At 36.2% G+C, this 26,199-nt stretch overlaps 1 protein-coding gene across 3 annotated transcripts in view; it reads right to left on the bottom strand.

Moving 5' to 3' along the window:
• Positions 1–26,199, bottom strand: part of LOC133519599 (glutamate receptor-interacting protein 1) — a 629,013-nt gene that overhangs the window by 408,684 nt on the left and 194,130 nt on the right. For 2 of the 3 annotated variants that reach the window (XM_061853622.1, XM_061853624.1), the window contains exon 2: positions 8,206–8,354. In XM_061853622.1, coding sequence (XP_061709606.1) covers positions 8,206–8,308 — 103 coding nt within the window. In that variant the 5' untranslated portion in view covers positions 8,309–8,354. Of the gene's footprint in view, positions 1–8,205; positions 8,524–26,199 lie in introns of those variants that run through there. The other variant, XM_061853623.1, reaches the window with a different exon arrangement.

Below are 26,199 nucleotides of genomic sequence, written 5' to 3'. Positions count from 1 at the left end.
GAACTCTTCAAATATGAAAGTCATACATATAATGATTTTTGTATTTTCTTTAACAAATCTAGCATTTTCATTAAAAAAAGTGACATTTGATGAAGTGGAACTGCTGATGATGATCAGAATGGAACTCTTCAACGATGCACAGTACACGTTTAGCGATTTGTCCTCTTCGCTGTGTTTGTTAAGTAAATTAGATTTTCAAGACAAATTTTTGTCAAGTTCGAGTTCTGACGATGGGGTCCATAAGGAATCGAGGGAACTCTTCAAATGTGAAAGGAATACATATAGTGATTTTTGTATTTTCATCAACAAATCAAGTATTTACATTTGTAGAAATGACATTTGATGAAGTGGAGCTGTTCATGATGAACAGAATGGAACTCTTCAACGATGCATAGTTCACGTTTGGCAATTTGTTCTCTGTGCATGTTTGTCAAGTAGTTAGGTTTTCAAGACACATTTTTATATTTCTATCCTATTTAGTTTTTTTAATAATTATCTGGTGCTTTATTTCATGCATGGTGTGAAATAATTTATCTTAAATACAGTCGAATACCCTATTGCGGGTATCTTACCAGTCAACCATAGGGCAAATCTGAAATGTGTCAAGGTGGGTGCAGCGACAAAAAAAAAACATGTTACCTCCTTTTATACATAATTAGGCGTAGGACGCTGTCTTTTTAATTTAATTGTATGAAATCAAAAATCAACAATAATCGTTCTTTCACCGGTCTACCTCATTGAAGTCGGTTTTTTTTTCTTAAAAATTATTAGTTTACTTGATTACTAAATTTTTACTCAGTTTCCCAAAAGATGGCACTGTACAATGTATGGCAATTAATTTACTGTCGTTTAATTTCGTTGTATTATTACATAAACACAATTGAAATTGAATTGATATCCGTACCCCCCTCTTCTAACTTTCGAGTTAATTTGGCAAAATCCTTCCTCGGTGGCTTAATTTCAGCACCATATCTGTTAGTTTAGCAGGGTACTCGATACTCGTAGCACATATTTGTTGTAAAAGTTTGCACCTCCTTCCTAAGTAGCGCCATAAGATTCAGGTGCAAACTTAACTCAATCGAGTGTAGTGGCTACCCCCCCCTTCTAGGGGTTGAATTTTTATAGCCTATAACTTGGCCGGGCATTTTCTCGACAGATTAGTGAAGTTTGCATCAAAATCCGTTCAGCCGTTTTCACGTGATGCGAGGTCAAATAAACAGACAAACAGAGAAACAGACAAACAGACAAAAATTCTAAAAACTGTTGGAACGTGTTCTGTTAACGATTCTTAGTATCCCCAGCCTATTTTTTTTCGAATATCTTCTATGTACAGACTTTCGACCCCCTTCAGCTTTATTATATGTATAGAAGATGATGGTTAACTTTGTTTAATGATAGCTAGTGATATGCCACGAGATTAGCATCACGGGTTGTGTAACAATTTCAACGTGCAATGAATTGTTGGCCTTAATCAAAAACCGGCCAAGTGCGAGTCGGACTCGCGCACAAAGGGTTCCGTACCATTATCTATAAAAACGAAAAAAAAATCACGTTTTTTGTATGGGAGCCCCTTTAAATATTTATTGTGTTTTTTATTATTTTGCACTATAGCGGCAACAGAAATAAATCATTTGTTAAAATTTCAACTGTCTAACTATCACGGTTTATGAGATACAGCTTGGTAACAGACGGACCGACAGCAGAGTCTTAGTAATAGGGTCCCGTTTTACCCTTTGGGTATGAAACCTTAAAAAGTAGTATAGAGACAGAAAGTGACGGTCTTAAGGTATTAAACAACCAAATTAGCTTGAACCCTAAATGGCTCAACAATTTAAGACCGTGTCTGTACAAACTCTATTTTTATTTTATTCATCACACGAAATATTTTTCGGAGAACCTTGGTTACCATTTTAAGGGTGTGCCTATAGTACATAGTAGGAGAGTCCAGAAAATCGCTCAAAGATGGACGAGTGAGTTAGTAATACGATTCCATGTTTAGCGTTTCCGGCCGAGGCATTACATAGTGCTTTTCACGACTACTGCGAGGAAATAAGACAACATTTGCATAACTATAAATATTAATATTTATATTGGCGTGAGGACAATTGTTGAAAGAACGCGATGTATTTTTGCCAGGAACGTTTATATTTCCTTCACTAGAAGACCTCATTTTTATAGCGTAGGTACGTGTTTCTTGTATTTTTTAGCCAAACACAATTCACACCCGATTCCCATCCCGATTCACATCCGATTCAGTAAGTATTTTCCGATCCCCCCTTTTTTTGCTTTTTTGATCACTTCTAAGAGGCGTTTTTCTGTTGTTTGCTTCAAACCGACTCTAAACTTAGAAGCGTTTTTGCAAAAAAAAACCATAAACAGCTACAAAAGTAAAAAGCCTTAAGCGTGAACTGAATGGTTTTGACGATTCTTTTTTTAAACAAGTAATTGGCCCTGTAAATAACCTAATTTTATTTTTGAAGGAAAAAATTGCGCCACAAAAAGACCTTTTACCATCACCAATGATAATAACAATGATCACCAATTACAGATGATGATAACAATGAAACATTGTATGGTGGTTCAGGTGCTACAGCTATTGCCTACTTTCTAGCTTGGTTTTAGACCGTCTATTACCACATTTCCGAACTGTGGCGTGAAAAGTATATTCTAGTAGTAACCTAGCCTAGTTAAGCTAGGAGGCTGTTCATTTAATTTGCTAAATACTCCTAAACAGTATTATTAGCTATACTTACTTAAGTAGGTATTCTCCCCTATTTAGGTAAGACGTAGATCCCATAATCCCCTGAAAGCTTTCATTTACCTATGCGACATTACCCCGGCATTTTCCTTCTGGTTCCGTAAACACGAGAGGCATTGCCATCCCTTACTGATTGTAGGCGATTTGATCAGGGAACCGGTATAAAATAAGTTTCTGCCAACATTTCATTTTTATTTATTTTTGGTTCCAATAACATTGTGATTATCATACAAGTTATTTAACCAGGAAACGAATATATCTTAGGTACGGTTCGATTTTAGTACTAAAATAAGTTTCTGCCAACAATTTCATTTATCATTATTTTTGGTTCCGATAACATCGTGACACGAATACAAACTATTTAATCAGGAAACTAATATAACTTAGGTACAGGTCAATTGCAGCTCTAAAATAAGTTTCTGCCAATAATTTTCATTTACATCATCCTTAAATCACGATTAAAGAACACGGGTTAAAAAATATAAACAAGGAGGGTCGAATCAGAGAGCCTACAGTGTAACACGGAAATTGAAATATCGTTACCTGCTCTATCACTCTTGCATACTCGAGCGACAAAGAGGCATATAACGATATTCCAATTTTCGTGTTTTACGGTAGGCCTTCTGACAATAACAGACCGTCATCAGACCAAAGACCATCAAACGAACATTAGGCCCCTCAGTTGAAGCACTGATTACTAAGCCCCTATAACCCATTTAGTTTTATTACGGGCTAAATATGACATCTATAATAAAGGCAAAGTAATCATCGTTATCGGAAATCCCCGCATTTTGTAGATTAAGAGCTAGCCCCGAAAAATGGCTAGCCAGCAAAAGCTTTCTTCTTTACTGTTTTTGAAAGAATTCTTATTGTTTTTATGCCGGCCATATTGTGATTATCATACAAGCTAAAATGGCTAGCCAGCAAAAGCTTTCTTCTTTACTGTTTTTGAAAGAATTTTTATTGTTTTTATGCCGGCCATTATTTAAGAGAATACCTGCTTCACATTGATTTTAGTATTTTTACGTTTATAAAAATTTATTTTCTATTTTATTAAGTTTAAGGGTCCACTGAAAATCAGCGTCGTTGCACTAAGTGTGACACATGCAGAGTGGTATCCTCTTCGAGACAACAAAATGCATATGTCACATGCATAGTTAAAATTGCGCAAGTAGCTTCTTAGCAATACATTTTATTCCATAGACGAGTTTTTCAATCTCCCTAACATATAAATATTATTTATTATAATCTAATCACCTTTATAAAGCATAGATACTTAAATGCGTTGAATGTGTAATAATCAAATTGAATATGTGCCTATTGCCTAATGATATGAAAACCATCATGTTCATGGCATGTAACTTAGCGTTATAAATAAATTATTTGTATTTGCATGTTCAACGTCTGTTAATTTTAGGATTGTGTTGTTTCAAATAAATTATTTTCATTTCATTTCATTTCATATTGGTTCCTGCCACTACGGAAAAATCATTACACAGGGACATAACGATCAGCCTGATTTCACTATCGGCTGTCGACATAGCGAACTGTAAAGTTTCGTTTCTCTCATTATAATGTACCATTTTCCGTCGCCAGCTCTCCGTCTATTGGACCTCATTTCGGCTAATTTCGAATTTTGTTTCGACATTTCCTTGGAGCATCCAATATACTTGTATTGCTGCCTCCGGCCACGACTGAGATTGCAACGATTTGCCAATTTGGCTCAAGATTGGTACTTTTGAATACGCCTTTTGTTTTTTAGATTTTGAAGTGTATTTTCGTTCTTCATCTGTGTTTATAATACTCAATTATAAACACAGATGAACAACGAAAATATACTTTGAAAATCTAAAAAACAAAAGGCGTATTCAAAGTACAGTCAGCATCAATAGTAGCGGATGAAACAACGGGCCAAAAGTATCTGACATCTCAGATAACTTTTCCAAATACAAGTATAGATAAAATTCTAAAATTCAGGTTCCAAAGTATATCTTTTACAGTCTCAGTTGTTATAGACAACATCAGTTTTTATTAAGTGGTTATAGAATGGTAGATACTTATGAAGCGTTATTTGATCCGCTACTTTTGATGCTGACTGTACCAACCTTTCATATTTTTATCCCCCTTAGCCTATTTCTGTTACATCTCCACCATCATTCGAACCATGGTTCGAATTCGGCCGTATAGTCCTCTTAAGTTTGAGTAGAAATAAACCCAAAACTTTGTGATTTTTCTAAAAAGTAAATATTATCTGAAAATGCTGTTTAATTACTATACATAATTAATTTATTTTAATCCGCTTATTAAGATTGAGGTACAAAAATACAAATACCTATACAATATTTCTCATTTAATAATATAACAAAGGTTTCCTTAGATTATTAGCTGATCAAGTTTATTACGATATATGACGTCTAGACATTGACCTTGCCCCATTGTTATTATTATTACTCGTGGCTCTGTGGGCTGCAGACCTAGAGAACCCTCTTAGCTCCGCCATTTTTGGAAAAATTACAAAAACTGTCGACAAAAAAATCTAAATAATTCGACCTGTTCACCAAACGAGAATTACCTGAGCTGTGTCACCTATAACTGTACACATAATACAATGATTTTAATTGCCACTTGTATTTACAGTTCCTGGTTTAGACCATGCATGTTTGTCTGTCAAATAGTCCTCGACTCTGTAATAAGCCTTCAAAATCAATGACTTTTTTAAGTAATTCTTAAGAGCTGGCAAGGGTAATCTTAAAGCATCGTCAGGTAGCTTGTTATAAATATGAATGCATTGCCCAACGAATGACTTTTGTATTTTGCGGACACGAAACTTTCTGATAGAAAGCTTATTTTTATTTCTTGTGTTATAACTATCAAGTTATGGACATCAGAATTCTTAGTGAAGAAGTCTAGATTCTTAACAACATAAATAATACTATCATAGATGTATTGGAAAGCTACATTTAAAATATTAATTTCTTTGAAAAGTTCTCTCAATGATTCACGTGCTCTTAAGTTATATATAAAACGAATGGCTCTCTTTTGTAAGACAAGTATAGTCTGTATGTCAGCTGCTTTGCCCCAAACCAGAATACCATATGACATTACACTATAAAAATAACTATAATAGACAAAGCGAGCTGTCTCAACATTGGTCAATTGCCTGATTCTCCTAACTGCGTAAGCAGCCTAAAATATATACTTTGTAACTGTAGCTTTGCGCAAAAATTAATATAAAATAACCAGTTTTATATAAAACAAATACATTGAATATATTATAGCAAGAACAATGTATGAAATAAAGGTTCATTTATGAAAGCATTTTTGCTCTTCAGAACTCTTTTTAAATAACAACCAAATTAGGGGCTTCAAAATGGAAAAAGATTTAATAACAGGCAGTATCTACTTCCTTTCCCTCTTAATTTACGGTGAAATTTACTCCCGAAAATATCTCGCGTCAAAATACCCGGGTTCTCTGTATTTTGTTACCTACAAAAAAGGTTTTACTACAAAAACAAATTCGTCCTCTGTCTTTTGCTTTTACGGTATGGAGGAAGATTATATATTATTAGGAAGATTATTATTGTCAACTATATGAGGTGTTCAATAAATAGTATTGTATTGTATATTGTAGCGTTTTGATATAGTTTTAATCTTTGTTATGACCTTGGCCCAGCAATCAGCGATAGTGGCTTACGCTCTGGTGCTGACGAAATGATAAAGAATGGACGCTCAGCACTAGGAACTTCGTACAATGACCCGGCTGTTTCTATCTTTGTCGCACGTGCGTATTAATATTACTCTCCCGCCCATGATGCTGGCGCCAATGACGCGACAACAATATAAATAAGCGATAACATGATGAATAGAAATAGGCAAGTCAATGTACGAAACTTCTCGTGCGACACATTTCTTGTGACACAAATCAATGTCATATCAAAACAATACGAAAACCTATCGATTCGTAAAAGCAGAATTGGCCACAGTTCTCTTAGAGAATTCTTAATTAACAGTTTTTTTATAATCCTGTCGAAAATTGGAATTTCAATTATTCGCTCACGTGAAACATGCTGATATCGGGGGATTCGTTAAAATCCTTTTGTTTCAGTTTCCCTTTTTGTCATTACCGAATGTGGTATCTTTACTTTGATCTTTTTGTATGAATTCATTAGTTAAATGGGTTTTAAAATGAAAACTACATACTCAAAAGTATATTTGTACAGGGTTTTTTTAAATAATCGGCAATATTTTGGGAGATGAATTATAGGTCATACCGAGTACCTAACTTTTACTATGGGACCAACCACGAAATCACGAAATAAAATTTGGCTTTATTACGTACATTTACATACATTTACGTACATTTTGGCTGATCTCACGTTGACATTTTCTATGGGCGAGTCAATTTTTTTTGGCGATTTCGGGGTTGACATATTAAAAGTTGCTTAGTATGACCTAAATATGAACGGATTTAAGTAAATGGTTTTAGTTAATATACATACTATACAACTATAGATAGGTTATACATACTTAGTTATCAGGAGCACTAAAAATACTACTACGAAGAAATCTGTTATTTTTTATTATTTCCGCATTCCATTCATCTTTGTCATACTCGTTGTTAAACATGAGCTTGTCTCTTTCTGTATCGGTAAGCGGGAGCTCGCCAGGACGTGCACTTTTCTCGCATGCCCAGGTACGACTAATGGTAACTGGTACAATTTGTCACAACTCAGTATAACCTATATATTCACATAGTAAAATATAGCCGGTTATTTAAAAAAAATGTATAGAAGATGTTGTATATGTATGCAACTATTACCTATGCATGTGTGTGTGTGGCTGCGCCCACGATCCATCTTCACATCAACAAAGCAATGTGCTCTAAACCAACGCTCGTGTCAATCGTCCCCTCGGCCCTATATTTATCAGAAGAGATATTTTTAGTGTCATATTGTAAGATCGAATTGTAAGATCATTTATTTATTTAATCTTTATTGCACAATACATGAAGGTACAAATGGCGGACTTAATGCCTTAAGGCATTCTCTACCAGTGAACCAGTGGGTTAAACCAGAAAGATTAAGTAGGTGCAGTGTCTTTTAAAGTAAATGAATTTGTAACCGAGACTATATATGAATATAAACTATATATTGATAAACTTACACATATACTTAATACAAATAAACATACATATATTAATACATACATAATTATACCAAGTGTGAATCATTAAGTTGATGAAGATGAAAGTTTGTCAAGGAAATACTTGCGCAACATGCGCATATTGCGAATCAGTATGGAGATTTCTACACCATCAATGTTGCGGGCCGCTAGGCTTAGTACCCATTTAATATGTGGCATTCCACATCAGAATGAACTTTATGGCTGCATAAAGTATATTTAGCCACGGGAAGCCGCATTTAGTTTACGATAGAGCAAAAACTTACCATCCAGCTCATACCCCTGGCCCCACTGCGGCAAACCCTGGCTAAACGCCTTGGGGTCAGCCCGGCTGCCGATGGAGATCTTCAGGCTCTTCCACAACTTCATGGTGACATCGCACTACCACTGAACACTGCACTACACAAGGTCATATCTGGAACAAGCATAAAAAACGTTGAAGACGGAAGAAATATGTACCCCCTTATACATAGAACTTTACAAGCCTCAGTTAGTAAAATGGTTTATCCAATTTTTGCAAATGCATAAATCAAAATGACAGATTAAAACAATAACGCCGTACGACTATATATATATCTTATCTTATCTTAATTATATGAAACTACAAGTAAGAAAATTTTATGGCCCTCGATGGAAATGACAGCAAAAAACGCTCTCTAAGTAAATATACGTTAATAAAAAAATCCTATTAGGGAAACTTAAAAGTAATGTCTTAATCATAATGTATTTGAAATGTATTGTAATGTATACATTTCAAATACATTTTTTATATATTTGATGAATACATGAAGTTTTAGTGTATGAACAATAAAATGGAAACAAAGATGAAATGCGATCGAGGAAATAACTAGAAGCTGTCTTTATTCGTTTAAATTTTAAAATATTAAATATGAATTAACCAATAGGACTGTTGGTCAGTCGAGATGAAAGATATCTTTACATTTTTTGCCTTATTACAAAGTGGTAAGGTGCAAAATTGTAAATATAGATTTGACCTCGACTGGTCATAACTTAGTCTAAAGTCCGAAGTTTTTCTTAAGATTTAAAATCGCTGCCTACACAAGTTTTATTCAAAAATAAAGTAGTTCGTAGATTGTAGGATAAAATGCTATTAGTATCTTTGCAAATTTATAGCGCAACATTCCTGGATGTTAAAGGTTTTGTGTATATAGCAGTAAGCTCCTTTGGATTTAAGCTCTCGATATACCGGGTTTCGTTGATCCGTACAGAATACCATCCCGATTCTATGCGCGAGGAAAATACAAGCCGAGGCTTATCTACGTAGTGGTAAATTGTAGATTGAAATGTATGCATGGCACATATACCGCAAAGATTATTCCTACTTTGCTCCAAAATATGCATCAAAATTCGAATTTGTAAACTGTTAAGGCAGAATTACAGTGAGGAGAAAAGTGGGACCAATTTACAGTTAAAGATTGTTAAAGAAGTGGAGGCTTCTAACTAAAGAAAAGCGAAATTTGAATGATCTGAATTCAAATACGTATTTTAATAACAATAATACGTCATTGAATTCAGTACCCGTAGTGTCATTTTGTATAGGATTCTGTTACCACTTGGTTTGATTTGATGATTTTCATTTGTCATCAACATCATATATATCGCAGACGAAGTCGTTGGCACAAGATAGTCAGCTATAAATATCTGTATAGACTCACACAGAAACTACGTATGTCTAATAAGCAGTTATTAGCCTGCTGATTGGCGCAGTGCTTGCACACGTCACGGTTCACGGGGCTTAACCCGTCGCGCGCAAACAATGCGCACCGAGACACTGTTTCCATACCTTAACATCGCTACCGAGTAATTGCTAACTCAAGTTGAGTTGAGTTACTCAACATAGATATGTCTTCTTAGAAATAATGTATTTTGCTCTCGGTACTGGTTTCCTGTACATCATCAGTCTCGGAACCGTGAATTCCCGGGACTCGCCAATGGCGAGTCGCCATACAATATCACTTCTTGGAGCATTTCCTAATCGTTTAATAAAAGCGTTGTTGAATATTTTACCTTTTTGAATGAATTAATGAATGAAAAACATTTATTTCGAGTAACTTAAGACTCATACAAATTTGTTAATATACTTACGTTCCTAATGTTAGTACCTAATTAATTATTCTATACCTATTTATAAATTATCATAATATGTAAATAATTATCATAATATGTAAAAAAAATACCCTTACCAACAATACCAACGCTGGCGAGCGATCACTAAAACAAAACTAAATACGAAAAACCCCTGACAATAATAGCTTCTAGACAAAAGTCAAATATTTATACCGGCTGTACACATTCGTTGAAAAATCCCGAGACAGGTCGAGTGTGTACACACTGCTTCCATCTCGACTCGCTTACACGTCTCGTCTTGCCCTTTTCCGATTGGGCCGGTTTTTTCTGAGACTCGGCGAGAGGCTTTAGACCAGTGTGTATTTCACTCTAGAAAGTGATCGTATGAGTTTATTCTATGCTTCAATGCTTCATATGCTCTATATATTTCATAGTCTCAGTTTAATAAGTAGTTATTAGTTTGCCTCAATCCATGCTTGCACACACCAACGGTCACAGAAGTGTCTTGTGTGTTCGCCACAACAAAACCAAATATGAAATAACCTTGAAATTAGTAGCTTTTTAACAAAAGTCAAAACTTTACACTCCATAAATTGAGCATATGAGTTTATTCTATACTACATATGCTTTGTACGCTTCATAGTCTCTGTTTGATAAATAGCTTGCCCTAATCAGTGCTTGCTCACGCCAAGGTTCACGGGGCATAATCCGTAGCCCGCAAACAATGCCTTGTCTTGCAATGCCTTGTGTGTTACCGACGAACGAACGATCGCCTCAACAAAACAAAATACATAAAACCCTTGATATTTGCTTCTAGGCAAAAGCCAAAACTCTAGAAAGTGATGCACTCTGAAGTGACAAACCGAGCAAGAAAATATTAGTTATAAAGAATTCACATAGGTATTATCAAACAATGTTTGTTGTATAAAAAAACTAACCAAAAATATCTAGCCGTGGCCTCAAATAAGACGTTTAAAAGCTTGTTTTTATATGATGACAGAATATATTCTTAAACGTGAGAATATTTTATAACATTTTCTTGATGAACAACAATCACCCCTGAGGGCCTACTGCGAACATCGAAGTTCGTAAATTGCAGACATCTCTTTTACTCCAATTAAGGCGTAATTAGAGTGACAGAGTAAGATGCCTGCAATTTGCGAACTTCGGTATTCGCGGTAGGCCCTCAGGAGCGATGAATGTTCTGAATGGTATAGTTTAAGTATATCTGACAACCGGATATGTTGCTCAATATATTTGTGTGTGGTAAAGGTGATACGTCTACGGTTATCATATAATTTGTAATAACGGTGAATTATTATATAATAGGGTGAGCCTAGGTCAAATCCGCATTACGTTCAGATAATTAAATTGATTGGGATAAATACAACTATGGGATAATTGCGTCTATTTGACGTATTTTCTCAAACAACTACAAGAGCTCCTGTCATCTACTAGTAGTATATGACGGCCTCTATAGTAATAACTATAGAGGCCGGGAAACCAAGGGTTGCAGGCAGAGTACATATATACTACGGCCGAGGAGGATAGGGAATATAGGGATACGCGGCCGGCAACCCAGTTTCTCGCCGAGATGGATTAGTGCTTTTCTCAAATATGCAATGATAAAAAAAATGTAGTCTATTTTATTTTATTCGTAGGTGTACACAGCCAAAAACAAATAACGCATCTACTACTATTTGATGGTAGAACGCCAAGATTGTGTCACAATTTGATGTTTAAAAACAAAAGAAGATTGCTTTACAGTCTAGTTGTGTAAGGCTGTATGAAATTCCTTAAAATATCATCTTTAGTCATCGCACCAGATACGTAGTATTTCCGGACCTAATATGTAGTAAGTCAGTCAAGATTTCATTGCAAGTTTGAGAAAATACAACTTAATATAAAGAGCATTCCGATCAATCGTATTTGAGCAATAACGGTAAAATTTTCCTCAGTTGACCTTACCTACATTTGTCCCTTAATGTCAACACGTTCACAGGCCTTTGCGTCTATTGCAGACGATTTAAGCATTGCTGTTTAGACAACGGGTCACCAAGACTGTGGAGGCCGATGCGTGAGCGGCACGACCTCCCACATTTTTGGCAGAGAAAGCTCATGCCACCTGAGGTTCCAGTCCCGATTTGCTTTCTGCGACACCTTCTGCTATCTAACGTAGTAAACACACAAATAACAAGCTGTGCCGTTTTTCCCACCGAAGTAATATAAAAAAGTCATAAAAATATTTAACAAAGTAACAAAAAAAATACCCGACATGGTATCTGTGTAATAAATGAAAATTACAGTCTAATTTGTCACAAAACAATGCTAAAAATGTCTTCAAATATTTTCCTCAGAACTTTATGACATTAAAGTTTCCTTTTGTCTTAAAGAAACCGATTTGAAATGAGCGTTCAAAACTTAATATAAGCGATGCCGCAAGCCATATAATAATTCAAATTTCCAGCCCCAATTATAAGTTTATTCCTAAACTCTACCCTTTGGCGTCAGCGGTTAAAAATAATGGTTTCTTTGAAGTACAAATTGTCGACGCGTTCAAAATAAGCCTAAATGAAATATAACTGAATAAGAACGTTTTTAAATAAAGTGTCTGTTGTTTGAGATGTTTAAATAAGTCTCGCAATACATTTGGTGGTTTATGATGTTTTATTTCTTGTGTTGCAAACCTCGCAACATTTTGTTAAGGGGAGGCGAAAGCCAGGAAATTAGAAGGAAATTAAAGATATATGGTGACGCGAGGGTTTCTATCATTTCTATTTCTCAGAAAACAAACTGTTGTATAAAATTTTACTTGTCATATCCCTCGACTATTTTAGGCCGCGAACTGGACGCACGCGTCGCGCAGCGTGGCGGTATAGCAAGAGGCCGCCGCTGTCGGCCAAAACAGAACTCTGTACATTTTGATCGTGCCGCGCGAACCACCGCTCGCGCCACCCGGCTCCGAGCGGCATGATCAAAATGTATAGACTTGAATTAATCTGTTTTGGACGACAGAGGTGCATGCAACGCGCGCCGCGTCCCGTCCAGTCCGCGGCCTTATACTGAAATTGTACTGCTGTAATAGGTGTGCTGTACAACTGAAAATAAATGAAAATTAGACATACTCTCGTGTTTTTTTTATCGAGCCAACATTAACCTTTTAAAGTCTGCTCTTATAAAAAAGTCTGTTTTTTTTTATTTATTTCACAAATCACTATATATATCATGTAAGTACCTATAATTAAAGTTTCGCCAAACTGTAAAACAGTTTATTGGCGATGCGCTCCACCAACTAAACTAAAACAACAATACTATTTAGGTACCATCATATATCGACAACACAGCTGTCCCCCGACCAATAATAAGCCGTATGATTGTAATTACCGTTTACCTACCTCTTAAACTTTTGTAAGCAGGTTCGATAGTTAGACATAATTTTTGTGTTGTTTCGTTTTTTGCAAAACGTTTTAAATAGCTGGAATTGGCACAAAGAACTTAAGCGCCATTAGGATTTATAGCCTATTATGACATGGCCATGGTTTTAGTTTTTGAACTTATTTTTTATTAAACGTATCGTGAGAACGACAGCTCACGGAACCACTAGTGATATTTCTCATAAGATTCGCTTTGAATTGGCAGCTGCAATGCATACGAATAAATTCCTTGACAAAACGTGCTCCAGGTCAAATAAAAGCTAATAATATCCGTTTAATTTATCGCCAAAACCACATTCAGCATGTCCTCTCAGCATAAAAGGTAAAAACATAAGCAGCAATTAAAATAACTTGAGCATTCTGCAAACATTCCAAAACCGTTCGTAATAGAATAACGCCCAGCGCAAAGCGCTAAATTCAGCGGTACCCCTACCATGAAATGTAACCGAGCTTAGCGCGAGATACGCTAACGATAGGTTCTGGTTTAGATAAGTTCTTATTTAGATATCGTTTGTATGTCGTATACTTGACAGAAGCAGCTCGATTCGGGCAACCAATGTCACTTTGACGGTAGAAATATCGTAGATAGATCTTACTGACATCACTGCGGAATCGAAATAAACGTCAATTTTGAGATATCGTTTAGTTATCGATCTTTTAAAGATCTTAAACGTGTCTTCATCATTCTTCGAATCAGGCCGTAACTCTAAGTTAAAAACTATAAAATAAGCGATTATATCATGGATAGGGATGTTTGGTAATGATAATGCATTAGCAATCTAGTGCATCAAATGTCTATAAGAAGTATAAGAACCTACTGTACGTTACCTACTGTATGTTATTTTAAGATTTTTTAAAATTCCATTTTAATTTAAATTGTATTTTATTATGTAATGCATGTTAGTTATAAGATGTAATCTTTTGAAAAGATTGGTTTTAAATCTTCTTGGGTCAGAGGTGTAGGGTTAGAGCCGGTGTAGCTTTATTTGACGTTCATAAGCGCATTGTAATATGCCTACTTGAAAAATAAACTATCTTTGTGTTTATGAGTTTACATCCGTAGTTGCTAGCGACTATTATTGAAACTCACTGCATCTCGCATCAACATAATCAATACTTTCAGTATTAATAATAGCGGATGAAAAAACTCACCAAAACTATCTGCCACATTTAAATTATTTTATGGAAGAGATCCTGATTAAGGGATAAGTTCGCCTTTGTTATATTTAATGCATGTCAAACTAGCTCTGTCACGCCTATGTGATGTCAGAAATAGATAGCTATATACATTTGTGCATTGCCTGTAATGCACGTACCTATCGATTCATGTCAGTAGTGAAAGCGAGGGACAGTTAAAGTGTGAAGTTAAGCCGCTCTGTGCACTCATGTAAACTCATAGTAGGGGTACAGAAAGCACCGGTCGTTAACATAAGCCGTTAATGTCCGCCGGTAGGTATTTGATGATGCCTAATCATTTTAATTTTAGTTACGAGCGAGGGGAGCGCGCCGTAAATAATACCGAAGTAGACTATACAGACACCGCATTTTGAAGCGTTTATAAGGACGATGTCACCACGCTTAAGCGCCATTTTATTGTAAAATGCTGCAATAAGATTAGGAAAACTAACTTGCCTGTGAAGCCGATGGTCTGGGGTTCGAACTCCGGTAAGAGCAATTATTTGTGTGATGAATACTTCCTTCCGCGCCATTTTACTTGTAAAATGCTGCGATTCGAGTAGCACAAAAGTTGAAGCCTACACCATTTTATACTTCAAAAACCATGTTTGTAAATATTTTTTCACCACGCTAGCTTGTAATGGCTCTCTTTGTACTTGAAAAACTTACATAATAAAAAGTTGCATTTTATTTTTATTTTATTGATAAAAATGTTTACATGACATTACAGTTGAACCAATGCGTCACGAAACTTAAACTAACAGCAATAATAATTATAAGTATTAACAATTATAAAACAATAATGGCACATTAACAAATTAAATTGGGACAGTTGAGCACCTATCATCCATCGCCTCACAGAATCTCAAGCATTCACTATACACTGCCGCCCATCGCCAAGCAAATAGATCGCATTCAGGCGTCGATGCCAGGAGCGCATTAAGCAGTGAGAGGGCGCGGGGCAGCGGCGAGTTCCTGCGCGATACGGTGCGCGCCGGCGGCACGGCCAACAGGTCGCGTTGTCGTGGTCTGAGGGCCATTCTCGGGACGTCCGGAACAAACAGGCGCACGAGCCCAGAAACAACTTCGGGACAGTCTGACTCCCCACGCAAGGCTCGGCATGCCATGACAAGGAGTTGGTAATTCCGCCTGACCTCCAAGGAATTGTACCCGAGGGAGCCGAGAAGATACTTTGTCGGGTACAGGTACGAATAGAATCCGAATATTTTTTTTATAAAGGAACCTTAAAAACGTTTTCTGGACCTTCTCAAGCAGTAAAGCATACGTCGACTCGTAGGGGGTCCAAATGATCGACGAAGTCTCCGAATTTTATTCACATGTGTGGCAAACGTTCATTTCAATTTGATTTGTAATGTTTTACAGTTGGCATTTTCCTCGCGTTGGTGTGGTGAAACATTTTGTGTTTAAAAAGAAAATGGCTGTTTCATATATTTTGGCTGGTGTAATGTTGATATTTCGTATGGGTAACACATTTTTTATTCGCAATTTCGGTATTGGTTCCATAGTAAAAGTTGGTCAGTATGACCTATATGTTCACTCCGTAAATTATTGCAAGTGACTAAAAAAACCCTTTTTATTTTTACCTTATTGGAATCCCATGTAATGAAATTCCTGGAACTAAGTATTATAGAGTTAGAGAGATTATAGAGCAGAAAAGAAAAATATATATTTTTTTTTAACCGGAGTACAATTTTTCCATTCCATTTCCATTACCTGAATCCTTAAGAGGGAAGAATAGCTTTTTGAATCTCACGAAATAACGGTAATTTTTCTATGAAATTCCATTTCGGGAGAAAACGGTTTCCACTAACTAAATGTTAACAAATCACTTTGATTTTAATGTCGATCGCTTCAGCATAATATAATCTAGGTTTATGGGTTTCGCTTTTTTGAAAAATGTCTTTTTTTTTGTTTAAAAAAAGGAAAACCTATAAATCTAGCAACCTTTAAGTTTCACTTTATGAAAAAAAATTTTTTTTTTGGTTCGCAAATTTTGCATAAAAGGAAAACCTATATTATACCTAGTTTTTCATTGTTGCAATAACGTACCAAAAAAAAAAACATGGAGAATCGAAAATATTAAGAAGTGGAAAAACGTTTTATATGAACGATCAGGAGGTATACTTTCCTCTTAATTATTCAAAAAGCGATTTCATTAAGTATGAATATTTATTTCATAACAAGTTTTCAATCAAAAATTTATAAATAAAAACAAACATGTATCTCGTAAAATTTTAATATTATTATGTTCAATTGAACATCAAATTTTCACGAAAATAACGAGTTTAACAATTAATTGGGTAAACCCAATATTTTCCAAACAAAATTACATTACCGCTTGGCAATATTACCGAGGTACACGTTCATTGTTCAAATTCAAACTAGCAATTACCGAATTTATTTGGGAATTGTCAAAGGACCAATCAGCTCTATTGGGAACTGGGCTGGTATAAATTTAATAAAAGAATATTTCGGTTATAAATATTCTGGGTTGAATATCATTAAATCAGTACCTACTACCTAGGTATATATTTTAATTTGCTTTGCCTGACTGAAAAGGTGGAATTTTATAACAAATTAAATATAATAAATAAATATTATAAGACATTATAACACAAATTGACTAAGTCCCACAGTAAGCTCAATAAGGCTTGTGTTGAGGGTACTTAGAGAACGATATCATCATCATCGTCTCCTAGCCGTTTTCGGCCACAGCAACTGCTTTCTACCGCTGAGAGTGTCGCTGGTGCGCTCTCAGGTGACTGACGTAGCCAATCTTAGCAGCGAATGTGCGGCCACATTCGCTGCAGGTCAGCAACCCTCCGACGTAATTATATGTTATGGCCAACATTTATAAATACTTAAATACATAGAAAACACCCATGACTCAGGAACAAATATCCATGCTCATCACACGAATAAATGCCCTTACCAGAATTTGAGGCAGTCAGCTTCGTAGGCAAGGTCACTACCCACTAGGCCAAACCGGTCGTCAAAATAAATAAAATAATCTTTTATCTTTATGATTTCCTCTTTTCTTGCTTTTGTTGTCTGTACATTTTCGTACATGTTTTGTGATCGTTAAGAATATATAACTTTTATATTTTTATCTTTATCTTTATTCAATTCAGGCATGACCCATATTAACAAAACTTAAATACTATTTATTATAGAGTACAATTTTCATAAAATCTACCATGCAAAACAATATACTTAGGGCTAGGACCATACAACACCGGGTGAGCCATACTTCTTCCTCGCGTTGTCCCGGCATTTTGCCACGGCTCATGGGAGTCTGGGGTCCGCTTGACAACTAATCCCAAGATTTGGCGTAGGCACTAGTTTTTACGAAATCGACTGCCATCTGTCCTTCCAACCCAGAGGGCAAACTAGGCCTGGTTGGGATTCACGGAAAAGCAACTGGTAAATATCAAATGATATTTCCGAAAAACTCATTGGTACGAGCCGGGGTTTGAACCCGCGACCTCTGGATTGCAAGTCGCACGCTCTTAAGAGTCCACAATCGCAAGCCGGCTAGAGCGATTTCGCACCCCGCGCCCCGCTCCCCTCTACAATACACCGCGAGGCTCAACTCGCAAGCGCGGCCGGGCCATAGACCATATTCCGAGAAACGCGCCCGCTCGCTTTAGTTTTAGAACAATGAAACTCGTAGAGTCTAACTATGGTATAATCGTAATATCGCAATCATAATGTGTTTTGTAGTTTTTAGTTTTAAAATATATATTTTTGTAACATGTATGCTCGTTTTAAGGTATATAGGTAGGTAGGTAGGGTTTTTTCTATGGGCCACTAGTTGCCCGAAATAAAGTTTAGACTCAGATATGCCCAGTTCTAAATATGTAATATGCATAATGTGTATGCATTTAATATGCGTTAAAAACGCGAAAGCGTTAAATGATATATTGTGTAAGAGCGTCCCCCGATATTTCTTTCATTATTTTTATATTTTCTAGAAAATGGAAATTTGACATGGATAAACATATAAATCACGCCAAGAAAATGGTAAAATGAAATAATTAAAACACAATTTAAATAATTCATTCATTTATTTAATTTTTGTTCTTGCTTCCAGTAGATTTGCAACAAATTTCTCTTACTTGCTACAGTTGCTTTGCAGGACTGTTTTTTTTTTCTCGTTCCTCATCTGTTTTATCCAATTTTTTTAGAAAAGATTATTTTAGCTTATCTAAATCTTCTTGCAGCAAATCGGGCTTTAAGCAATTTTCGCCGTAATTTTTATCTTTATTTGGATATTTTTCAATGATAACATTTCTTCGCGGCTAACTTTTACGTCTGGAATTACTTGCTCTGTACCTCTGCATCTTAGTATTTATAAAAAATAGTTAGGTGAAATAATTTATAAGGTGTTTTAAGCCAAATACGTTATCTAAATTCCAAAATAATGGCGGCGTCTCTGCCCGCCACTCGTTAGGTGAAGTATTGGAAGTTTTTCTGTAAGATAAAACAATATAAAATAAAGTTTGTAAACTAGTACTCACTCTTATTTTACGTAATTTAAAACTTTAATATAGATAGAACGTAATAATTAACATTACCCATCATCTCTATTTTGCATAAATAACAGCGACTCCATTCTGTTCGATGCGCTCTTGTTCGCCGAATCGGCAGCCGTATGTTACGGTCAAATTTATATAGAAAGTACTTAATGTTATTATGTACCTAAATGTGTTTAATTATGTACCACACAAAACACAAATAACGAAAATATTTACAACTAGCTTAACAATTTTTCTATGTATTTACAAACGCAATAATTAATGATCAGCGAAAATTTGACACACGTCCGTCGCGCAATGAGTTTGGCGCAGTCTGTTCTAAAAATAGAAAGCGAGATAGATCTAATTGCCAGAACACGCAAAACATGAGAAGGCGACAGTAGGCGGGTGCCTCAAACTACATGGCGTAAGCGCCGAATCAGATAATTGCTGTATACAACTAAACTATAAAATTTATAAGAAAAAGCTTTTACCAGATTAAAGAACTGGTAATTACTCAACTATTAAACTAAGAATCATTTTTAAACACTCAAGGGTTTCGACGTCCCGACCAAAAACATGTAAAAAAGGGGCAATGTTTGAAAAATAAAAGTATCGAGGCTTTTTTTACTAATCGTGTTTTCAAGTTTACCAGTTTGAAGGATATATGTTGAAGTTTAATGTATATGAATATCAGGCATGTAGTTGTTTTCAATATTGAGATCTAGACGCCTGAATACTAACAACTTTGGCACTTGTGGCCTCTTAACGCTTCTTCACCGGGTGAGCCAAACACTTTGATAAAATAAAATAAATTTTCTATTAATATTTAATTTAGAATTCACACGCACGGTACACGGTGTGACGCGGGGAACCCGTAGGATTTTACTCAACTGAAATTACATAAACTAATTACAGGCATAGATATACCTCATCCTATTGTAAGTACAAAGTTTCAGAGCAACCTAGCTAGTCGTTTCAAAATGCGAGCGTAACTACGTTTGTATGGGGAACCAACTTTGCTGCGGACTATAAGGTAAGGGGTTATCCTAATACAACCTAATAATGCGAATTTTACTCGCGCGAACGCGCGATTAAACATATTGAACTCGAATAGGTGTCCTAATCGGTCGCGCGATTGTCAATTAGGACACATATTCGAGTCCAATAATTGCGTAGTCGCGTTGTATTAGGACGACGCCTCAAAGTCTTTAATTTTTTTTTTAATATCCAATTACTAACTATTATTATACAATAATGAAATATTAAATTTAACTATATGTTGGTTGACCTGAAAGCGATATAGTCGTGAAGATTCCGCAATAACATTTAACCGCCGATTATTTCACCTTAGACACCCTTCGCAATAGCAAACCGACGCTTTCCACTCCGACCTTCGATAATGTCCTCCCTGTCACGGATACTTATCGCTTTTGAAGAGTAAAAGAGACAGTACAAGGTCACGTTGAACTCGATTATCAGATAACCACGAAATTTGCTTAACGTCACCCTTCATTACTTAGCGTTAAGAAATTAATGGCGGTCTTTGGTGCGAGCGCGACATCGCTATATACGTGCATAGCTGTTTCGCTCACACACCGGAGCGGAGTGCGGATATGAAGACATTGGCGAATGAAAAGGGGGGAGTTATTCGGCCATTGTATAATGTTGATTAAGTGCTAGTCGAAAGGTTTTAAAAAGGAAAGAGGGTGACTTTAATTTTTTACATAATTGAGCTTTAACCCTTAACCCGATAATGTATAAAATGTTATACTTTACCTTCTTTTTGTATTTGTTTCCTATCCCAATCATCATTGTTTTATCAAGGGGTCAAAACTGATCCTTTCGGGAATTCTCGGCTACGTTCGGCTCAGCATTGCTCCGAGCAATTATTAGGATTGACACAACTTGACGTCCCTTTGCGTGCACGACCACAGATAAGATAATGACTTGAATTCTGACAACCCTAAATAGTCGAAAATAATAGTGCTATACATTAGAAAGGGACAGCATGATTCGTCCCTGAATCGCTGTCAAACTTCGGTTGTATAGGAAGTTTGTTTTCTGTACGGTAGTAGGTACAATTATTAATATTGAGCGCCAAGAAGGCTTGGATTCACTGTATACCTTTTGTTAAATTCTCCGAAGTGTTTATTTTTCTACAATTTCATTCATCTATTAGAGTATTTAACGAAAATTATTTTTTAAGTGTTTTAACCGCATTAATGTTTACGCTCGCTACCTTAGATTAAATATTATGGCTAAGTTATGCATGTGATGTTTCCTTTTCTCAAGTAAGTGAATTATTGTTATTATTTTGAGAAAGATGTTTAAACCAAACTATGTACATTTGTAACGATATAAAATAGTTGAAAATAATCCTAACAATATTAAGAAGAGTATAAACTTATATAAATTCAACAATACAAATCAATGTTGTATTAAAGACATTTAAATGAGTATAATGTCACGTAAAATAATAATAGGGTTGTTTCCAATTTTTTGAAACGCTTGTATTACGTTCTATATTAACTGGAAGTTGCCCTAAAATTCAACTTTTATACTAAAAACGGCTTTAAATATGTTAAATTAACAAAATATATTTTGACAGATGCTTTTGCGCCCAAAACGCTCTTTGAAAATTGTGTGACGTCACAGTTTACGGTTTGACACATAACTACATACACACGTAGAAGATACGAACTGTCAACTGACATTTGTCATTTCTTGTTTATTGCCTAACTGTCAACAGTGTCAATTCGAGAGTTGTGACGTCATCAGAATCTTCAAAGACGTTTCGAGTTTGGTCACGTGACGTGTGCCAAAAGATATTTTAAATTCAATATTTACAAAAATATGGTCATTACAGGTCCCCTAAAAGTAGTTTAACATGTTCTTATAATCCAAAAGAATTTATTGGGATACAATTCTGCCCTAAGATTTGTATATGGAAACAACCCTATTCTCTGGCTGGTAGACCTCCGCGGTTCAGTTAGCAGAAGCGATTGGATCGGTGTTACAATCGTCGCAGGTTCGAGTCCTGCCGGAGGTGTACATTTTTCCTTTAATTTTAAGTTTGTAGTAACGCTCGCAGACATTTCTGCTTCATATTTTTTTTTTTTAAATTACATAGTTCTCTGCCTCTCAGTATATTATTCAAAAATCTTCATTTGCAAAAAAAAAAAAACACCAACCTTGTTTGTAACGATATACGCAGTAATTTCACATACAACAAGAATTATTCAAAGTATCCAACGGAAACTAAACTAGAAAACAAATTAACAAACAATCCTATTGCAAAACTGTAACGTTTAAATGTACGAAAGTTGTAAGTTAAGACTGAACGTTCCCAACTTCGCCAATAACAAGGGAAATAGTTTCCAATGCGATGCACCAGGCAAATGCAAGGGATGTAACACACTCGATATTGATGATGTCGATAAAATTTTCGATCGTTCTCATAGTCTATCGACCTCTGTCTATATGGCAGGGGAACGTAAGAGGGGATTTTTGTAGTTTCTCGAGCGCGTCAGATTAAAATATGAGTGCTATCTTGCTACCCGCGGAGTCTACCTTAACCACTTTTAGCAGTCTATGTTGGTCCGTTGGTTGGTGGGGAGTTGGTGAGTAATTAAAATAAGCTCCAAGTAGATTGTGAATTAGATTTTTGTTTGGTTCACGTTGATGCTATTCCTATTTTGTGCTTAATCTTTCAAATCGCTTAAGCTCCTCTACACGATGGCCCAGCGCTGGACCAGCGAAATGGCTATACGATGGTTAAGAGCACGCACTACGGAATTATTCACGTGTACGCGTACGCACCATCGCTGGCCCACTACCTTTGATGCATTAAAGCCGACGCCGTGGCCATCCCATCGCCATCCCGCGGCACTATAAGCCATCCGACACCACTACCCTCTCTACACGCTGGCCCATCCTTGTGGGCCAGTATGAAGGGCCATCGTGTAGAGGAGGTTTATATCTGACGGATAATGTGTTTGTGTTTAGAACTTGTAACCTACCAGTATGAGCTGTCTGTCAAATAGGCTTCTTCATCGTAATTAATCGTGACAAGTTTTTCGTAAGAAAAAAAAATGTTACTTCCCTTAAAAACCCTATTGCAAGAATACCTCATCCAACAAGTCGTTTAGTATGATCGAGTAGCACAGAGAGTTCCATAATAACATCATGCTTGACATTCAACTTTAAAACCGAGTAACGTAGGTATGTCGAGATCCGACGTCGCACCAAGATGCAAGACGTGGCTGACGTCATCACCAAGCTTAAATGGAATTGGGCGCGACAGAATGATGGCAGGTAGACCAAAATGTTAACTAATTGATGGCCGCTTTCGTATGAAAGAAGCGCCTGGCATCCGTTGGCTCGTTGGGTGGACGACGTTCGGAAGATCGTGGGGCAATTCAGGGAGAGACTAGCCCAGGACCGGGATATGTGACGAAGTGGCCTATGCTCAACAGAAGAGGCTAAAATTATGATCAATATATTCATCTTTAAAAGTAAGGTCAGGTTTAACACTCTCTTTAAAAACCTTTGTCCAGTGCCCCAACAGGTAACAAAGAAAAACTTAAACGGCGGAGTAAAAACATCGATAAAAACGTTCAAAATGGCGCCACTATGATTTATCAAAGCCGTTGAAGAAACCGTTTTATTACCGGCCCATAAAGCTGATAATGGATAAGTTATTGCCGGAGAACTATTTCAAATAGTACACTCGGGTTAGATTCGATTTTTGAACAAATGTAGCTTTTGTCGGAGTTAAAAGCGTTTATTCCTGTAGAGTTAGTAGGAAATGTTTCAAACTATTTCTATTCTATGATAGGAGGCAAACGAAGAGACGATTCGCCTGATGGTAAAGCAGGCCCCACAATCAGATGGGAATAATAATGCTTCGGAGGGAGAGAGAGGCAATAGACCGGTTAAATAAATAATAATAATAAATAATAATAATAAATATTATAGGACATTATTACACAAATTGACTAAGTCCCACAGTAAGCTCAATAAGGCTTGTGTTGAGGGTACTTAGACAACGATATATATAATATATAAATACTTAAATACATAGAAAACACCCATGACTCAGGAACAAATATCCATGCTCATCACACAAATACATGCCCTTACCAGGATTTGAACCCGGGACCATCAGCTTCGTCGGCAGGGTCACTACCCACTAGGCCAAACCGGTCGTCAAATAAAAACTGTAATATTTTTTTTAAGGTACTACTATAATAAATGTTTTGTTTTTATTTGTTTGCTGTGACCCAACAGTGTGGGGCATCGTTAGATAGGTCTTTCAAAGCGAATAAGGGTCTCCGGTTAATATTTTCGGAAAAAATCGCTTGGAAAGAAAAAATATATGTGTCCCTTTCCTCTCTACCTTTTGAACCATGGTCCCAAAAATTATGAAAAAAATTGTGAAACAAAAGCTTAATAAATACTTTCAATGAAAACTATAGCAAACAACGGTCCAGTCGTTTTTGAGTTATTGCAAAAAATCTCATCTTAAAAGACGTACAAAGCGCCGCAAAGCCCTTATGCTTGTAATGTACATAATACTTACTAATCTGTCAAAATAGGCCCCAGTTAGGCCTATTTTGACAGAATGGTAACTACGAAACCCTACACTGAGTATGGCGCGACATGCTCTCGGCCGATTATTTTGTCAACGTTCAGTATTTTTTTCGAGACCGTTTTTTTCTGCTCAAAACAGCACAACCGAGATTCTAACCTACGATTTTTGGCTACCACACGCATAATGAATGGTCAATTTCAAAATATGCCATTAAAACTTTTAAAGAACTCTTTGCCCACCCTGTGTACCATTTTAAACTAGAACTTTTTCTCACAACTGCAAATCGACTTACTTATTCATTCGGTCATACTAAAGAACTCAAGACTGAGCATAGAACTTTTCGCTATCTCGTTTCTCCACATAAATACAGACACAGTTCTTAATTTCTGTTTAAAACCTTAACAACTGTCAAACTTGCAGCACCAAGGAACAGGACATTAATCTTGGACGTACTTTCGTAGCTTGGCACGGTGCTGTTATCGAAAGCAGTATTTTTATTTTGACTGAAAATGACATGGTCTTGACCATAAAGAAATGAATAGAATATAATCAGGCGTTACTATGCGGAAATTTCATCATCATCATCATCATCATCATTCGCTTGCCCTTATCTCATTCATTTGGGGTCGGCGCAGCATGTCTTTTCTTCCATATCTTTCTGTCTCCCGTCATCTTATCATTCACTCGCGTTCGTTTCATGTTATCTCTCACACAATCCATACACCTTCTACATCTATACTAATTAAAATAAAAAGTATTACTTTGCTAATCCGCGAACAGATACCGTGCTAGTCAATCACTGCTAACCGGTCTGAGACCGATTCCCATCTTGTTGTGTGTGTGTTGGTGGTGGGTTGTTGTATTTATTTGCGTTTTTTTTTGGCGGTAGGAGGGTGGGATCATTAATTGTATGTAAAAATAGTAAGTAATAACGGGTTGGCACTGATTGACTAACACGTTATCTTTTCGCGGATTTGCAAAGTAATATTTTTGTTTTAATTCATGCGGAAATTTGTATGCGATTTTAACAGTAGTTACTTTAAAGATTAAGTTCTGCATTGGACGGATGAATGTGTGGAGATCGCAAACACAATAAAAAGCAGAAAGTTTGAATATCTAGGCCACATAACGAAGTCAAAAGTACGAGTTATTACAATTTATAATACAATGGAAAAGAAGTTTCGGAGGAATAAAGGTCTTAGCACATTGTTACAACTCAACAGCCACTCCACTCAAAATTAAATATTGAAATTAAAGCCTTATCTTGTATGTCCTATAGTACAATGTTTAAAATTTAGGTAACTGTCGGGTGGTCTACGCGTCGTCCACTCGTCGTCCACTAAGGTGAACCAAAAGTGAGTTGAGTTGGTGTGGAATTGGTATAGTGTGCGAAGACCTTAAGAATATCGTCAATGGTTCCTAAAAAGC

This window comes from Cydia pomonella, chromosome 7 (assembly GCF_033807575.1).
Source record: "Cydia pomonella isolate Wapato2018A chromosome 7, ilCydPomo1, whole genome shotgun sequence".
NCBI classification, from domain to species: domain Eukaryota; kingdom Metazoa; phylum Arthropoda; class Insecta; order Lepidoptera; family Tortricidae; genus Cydia; species Cydia pomonella.
The sequence above is the reverse complement of the archived record's forward strand: the minus strand, read 5'-3'. Positions and strand labels throughout refer to the sequence as shown.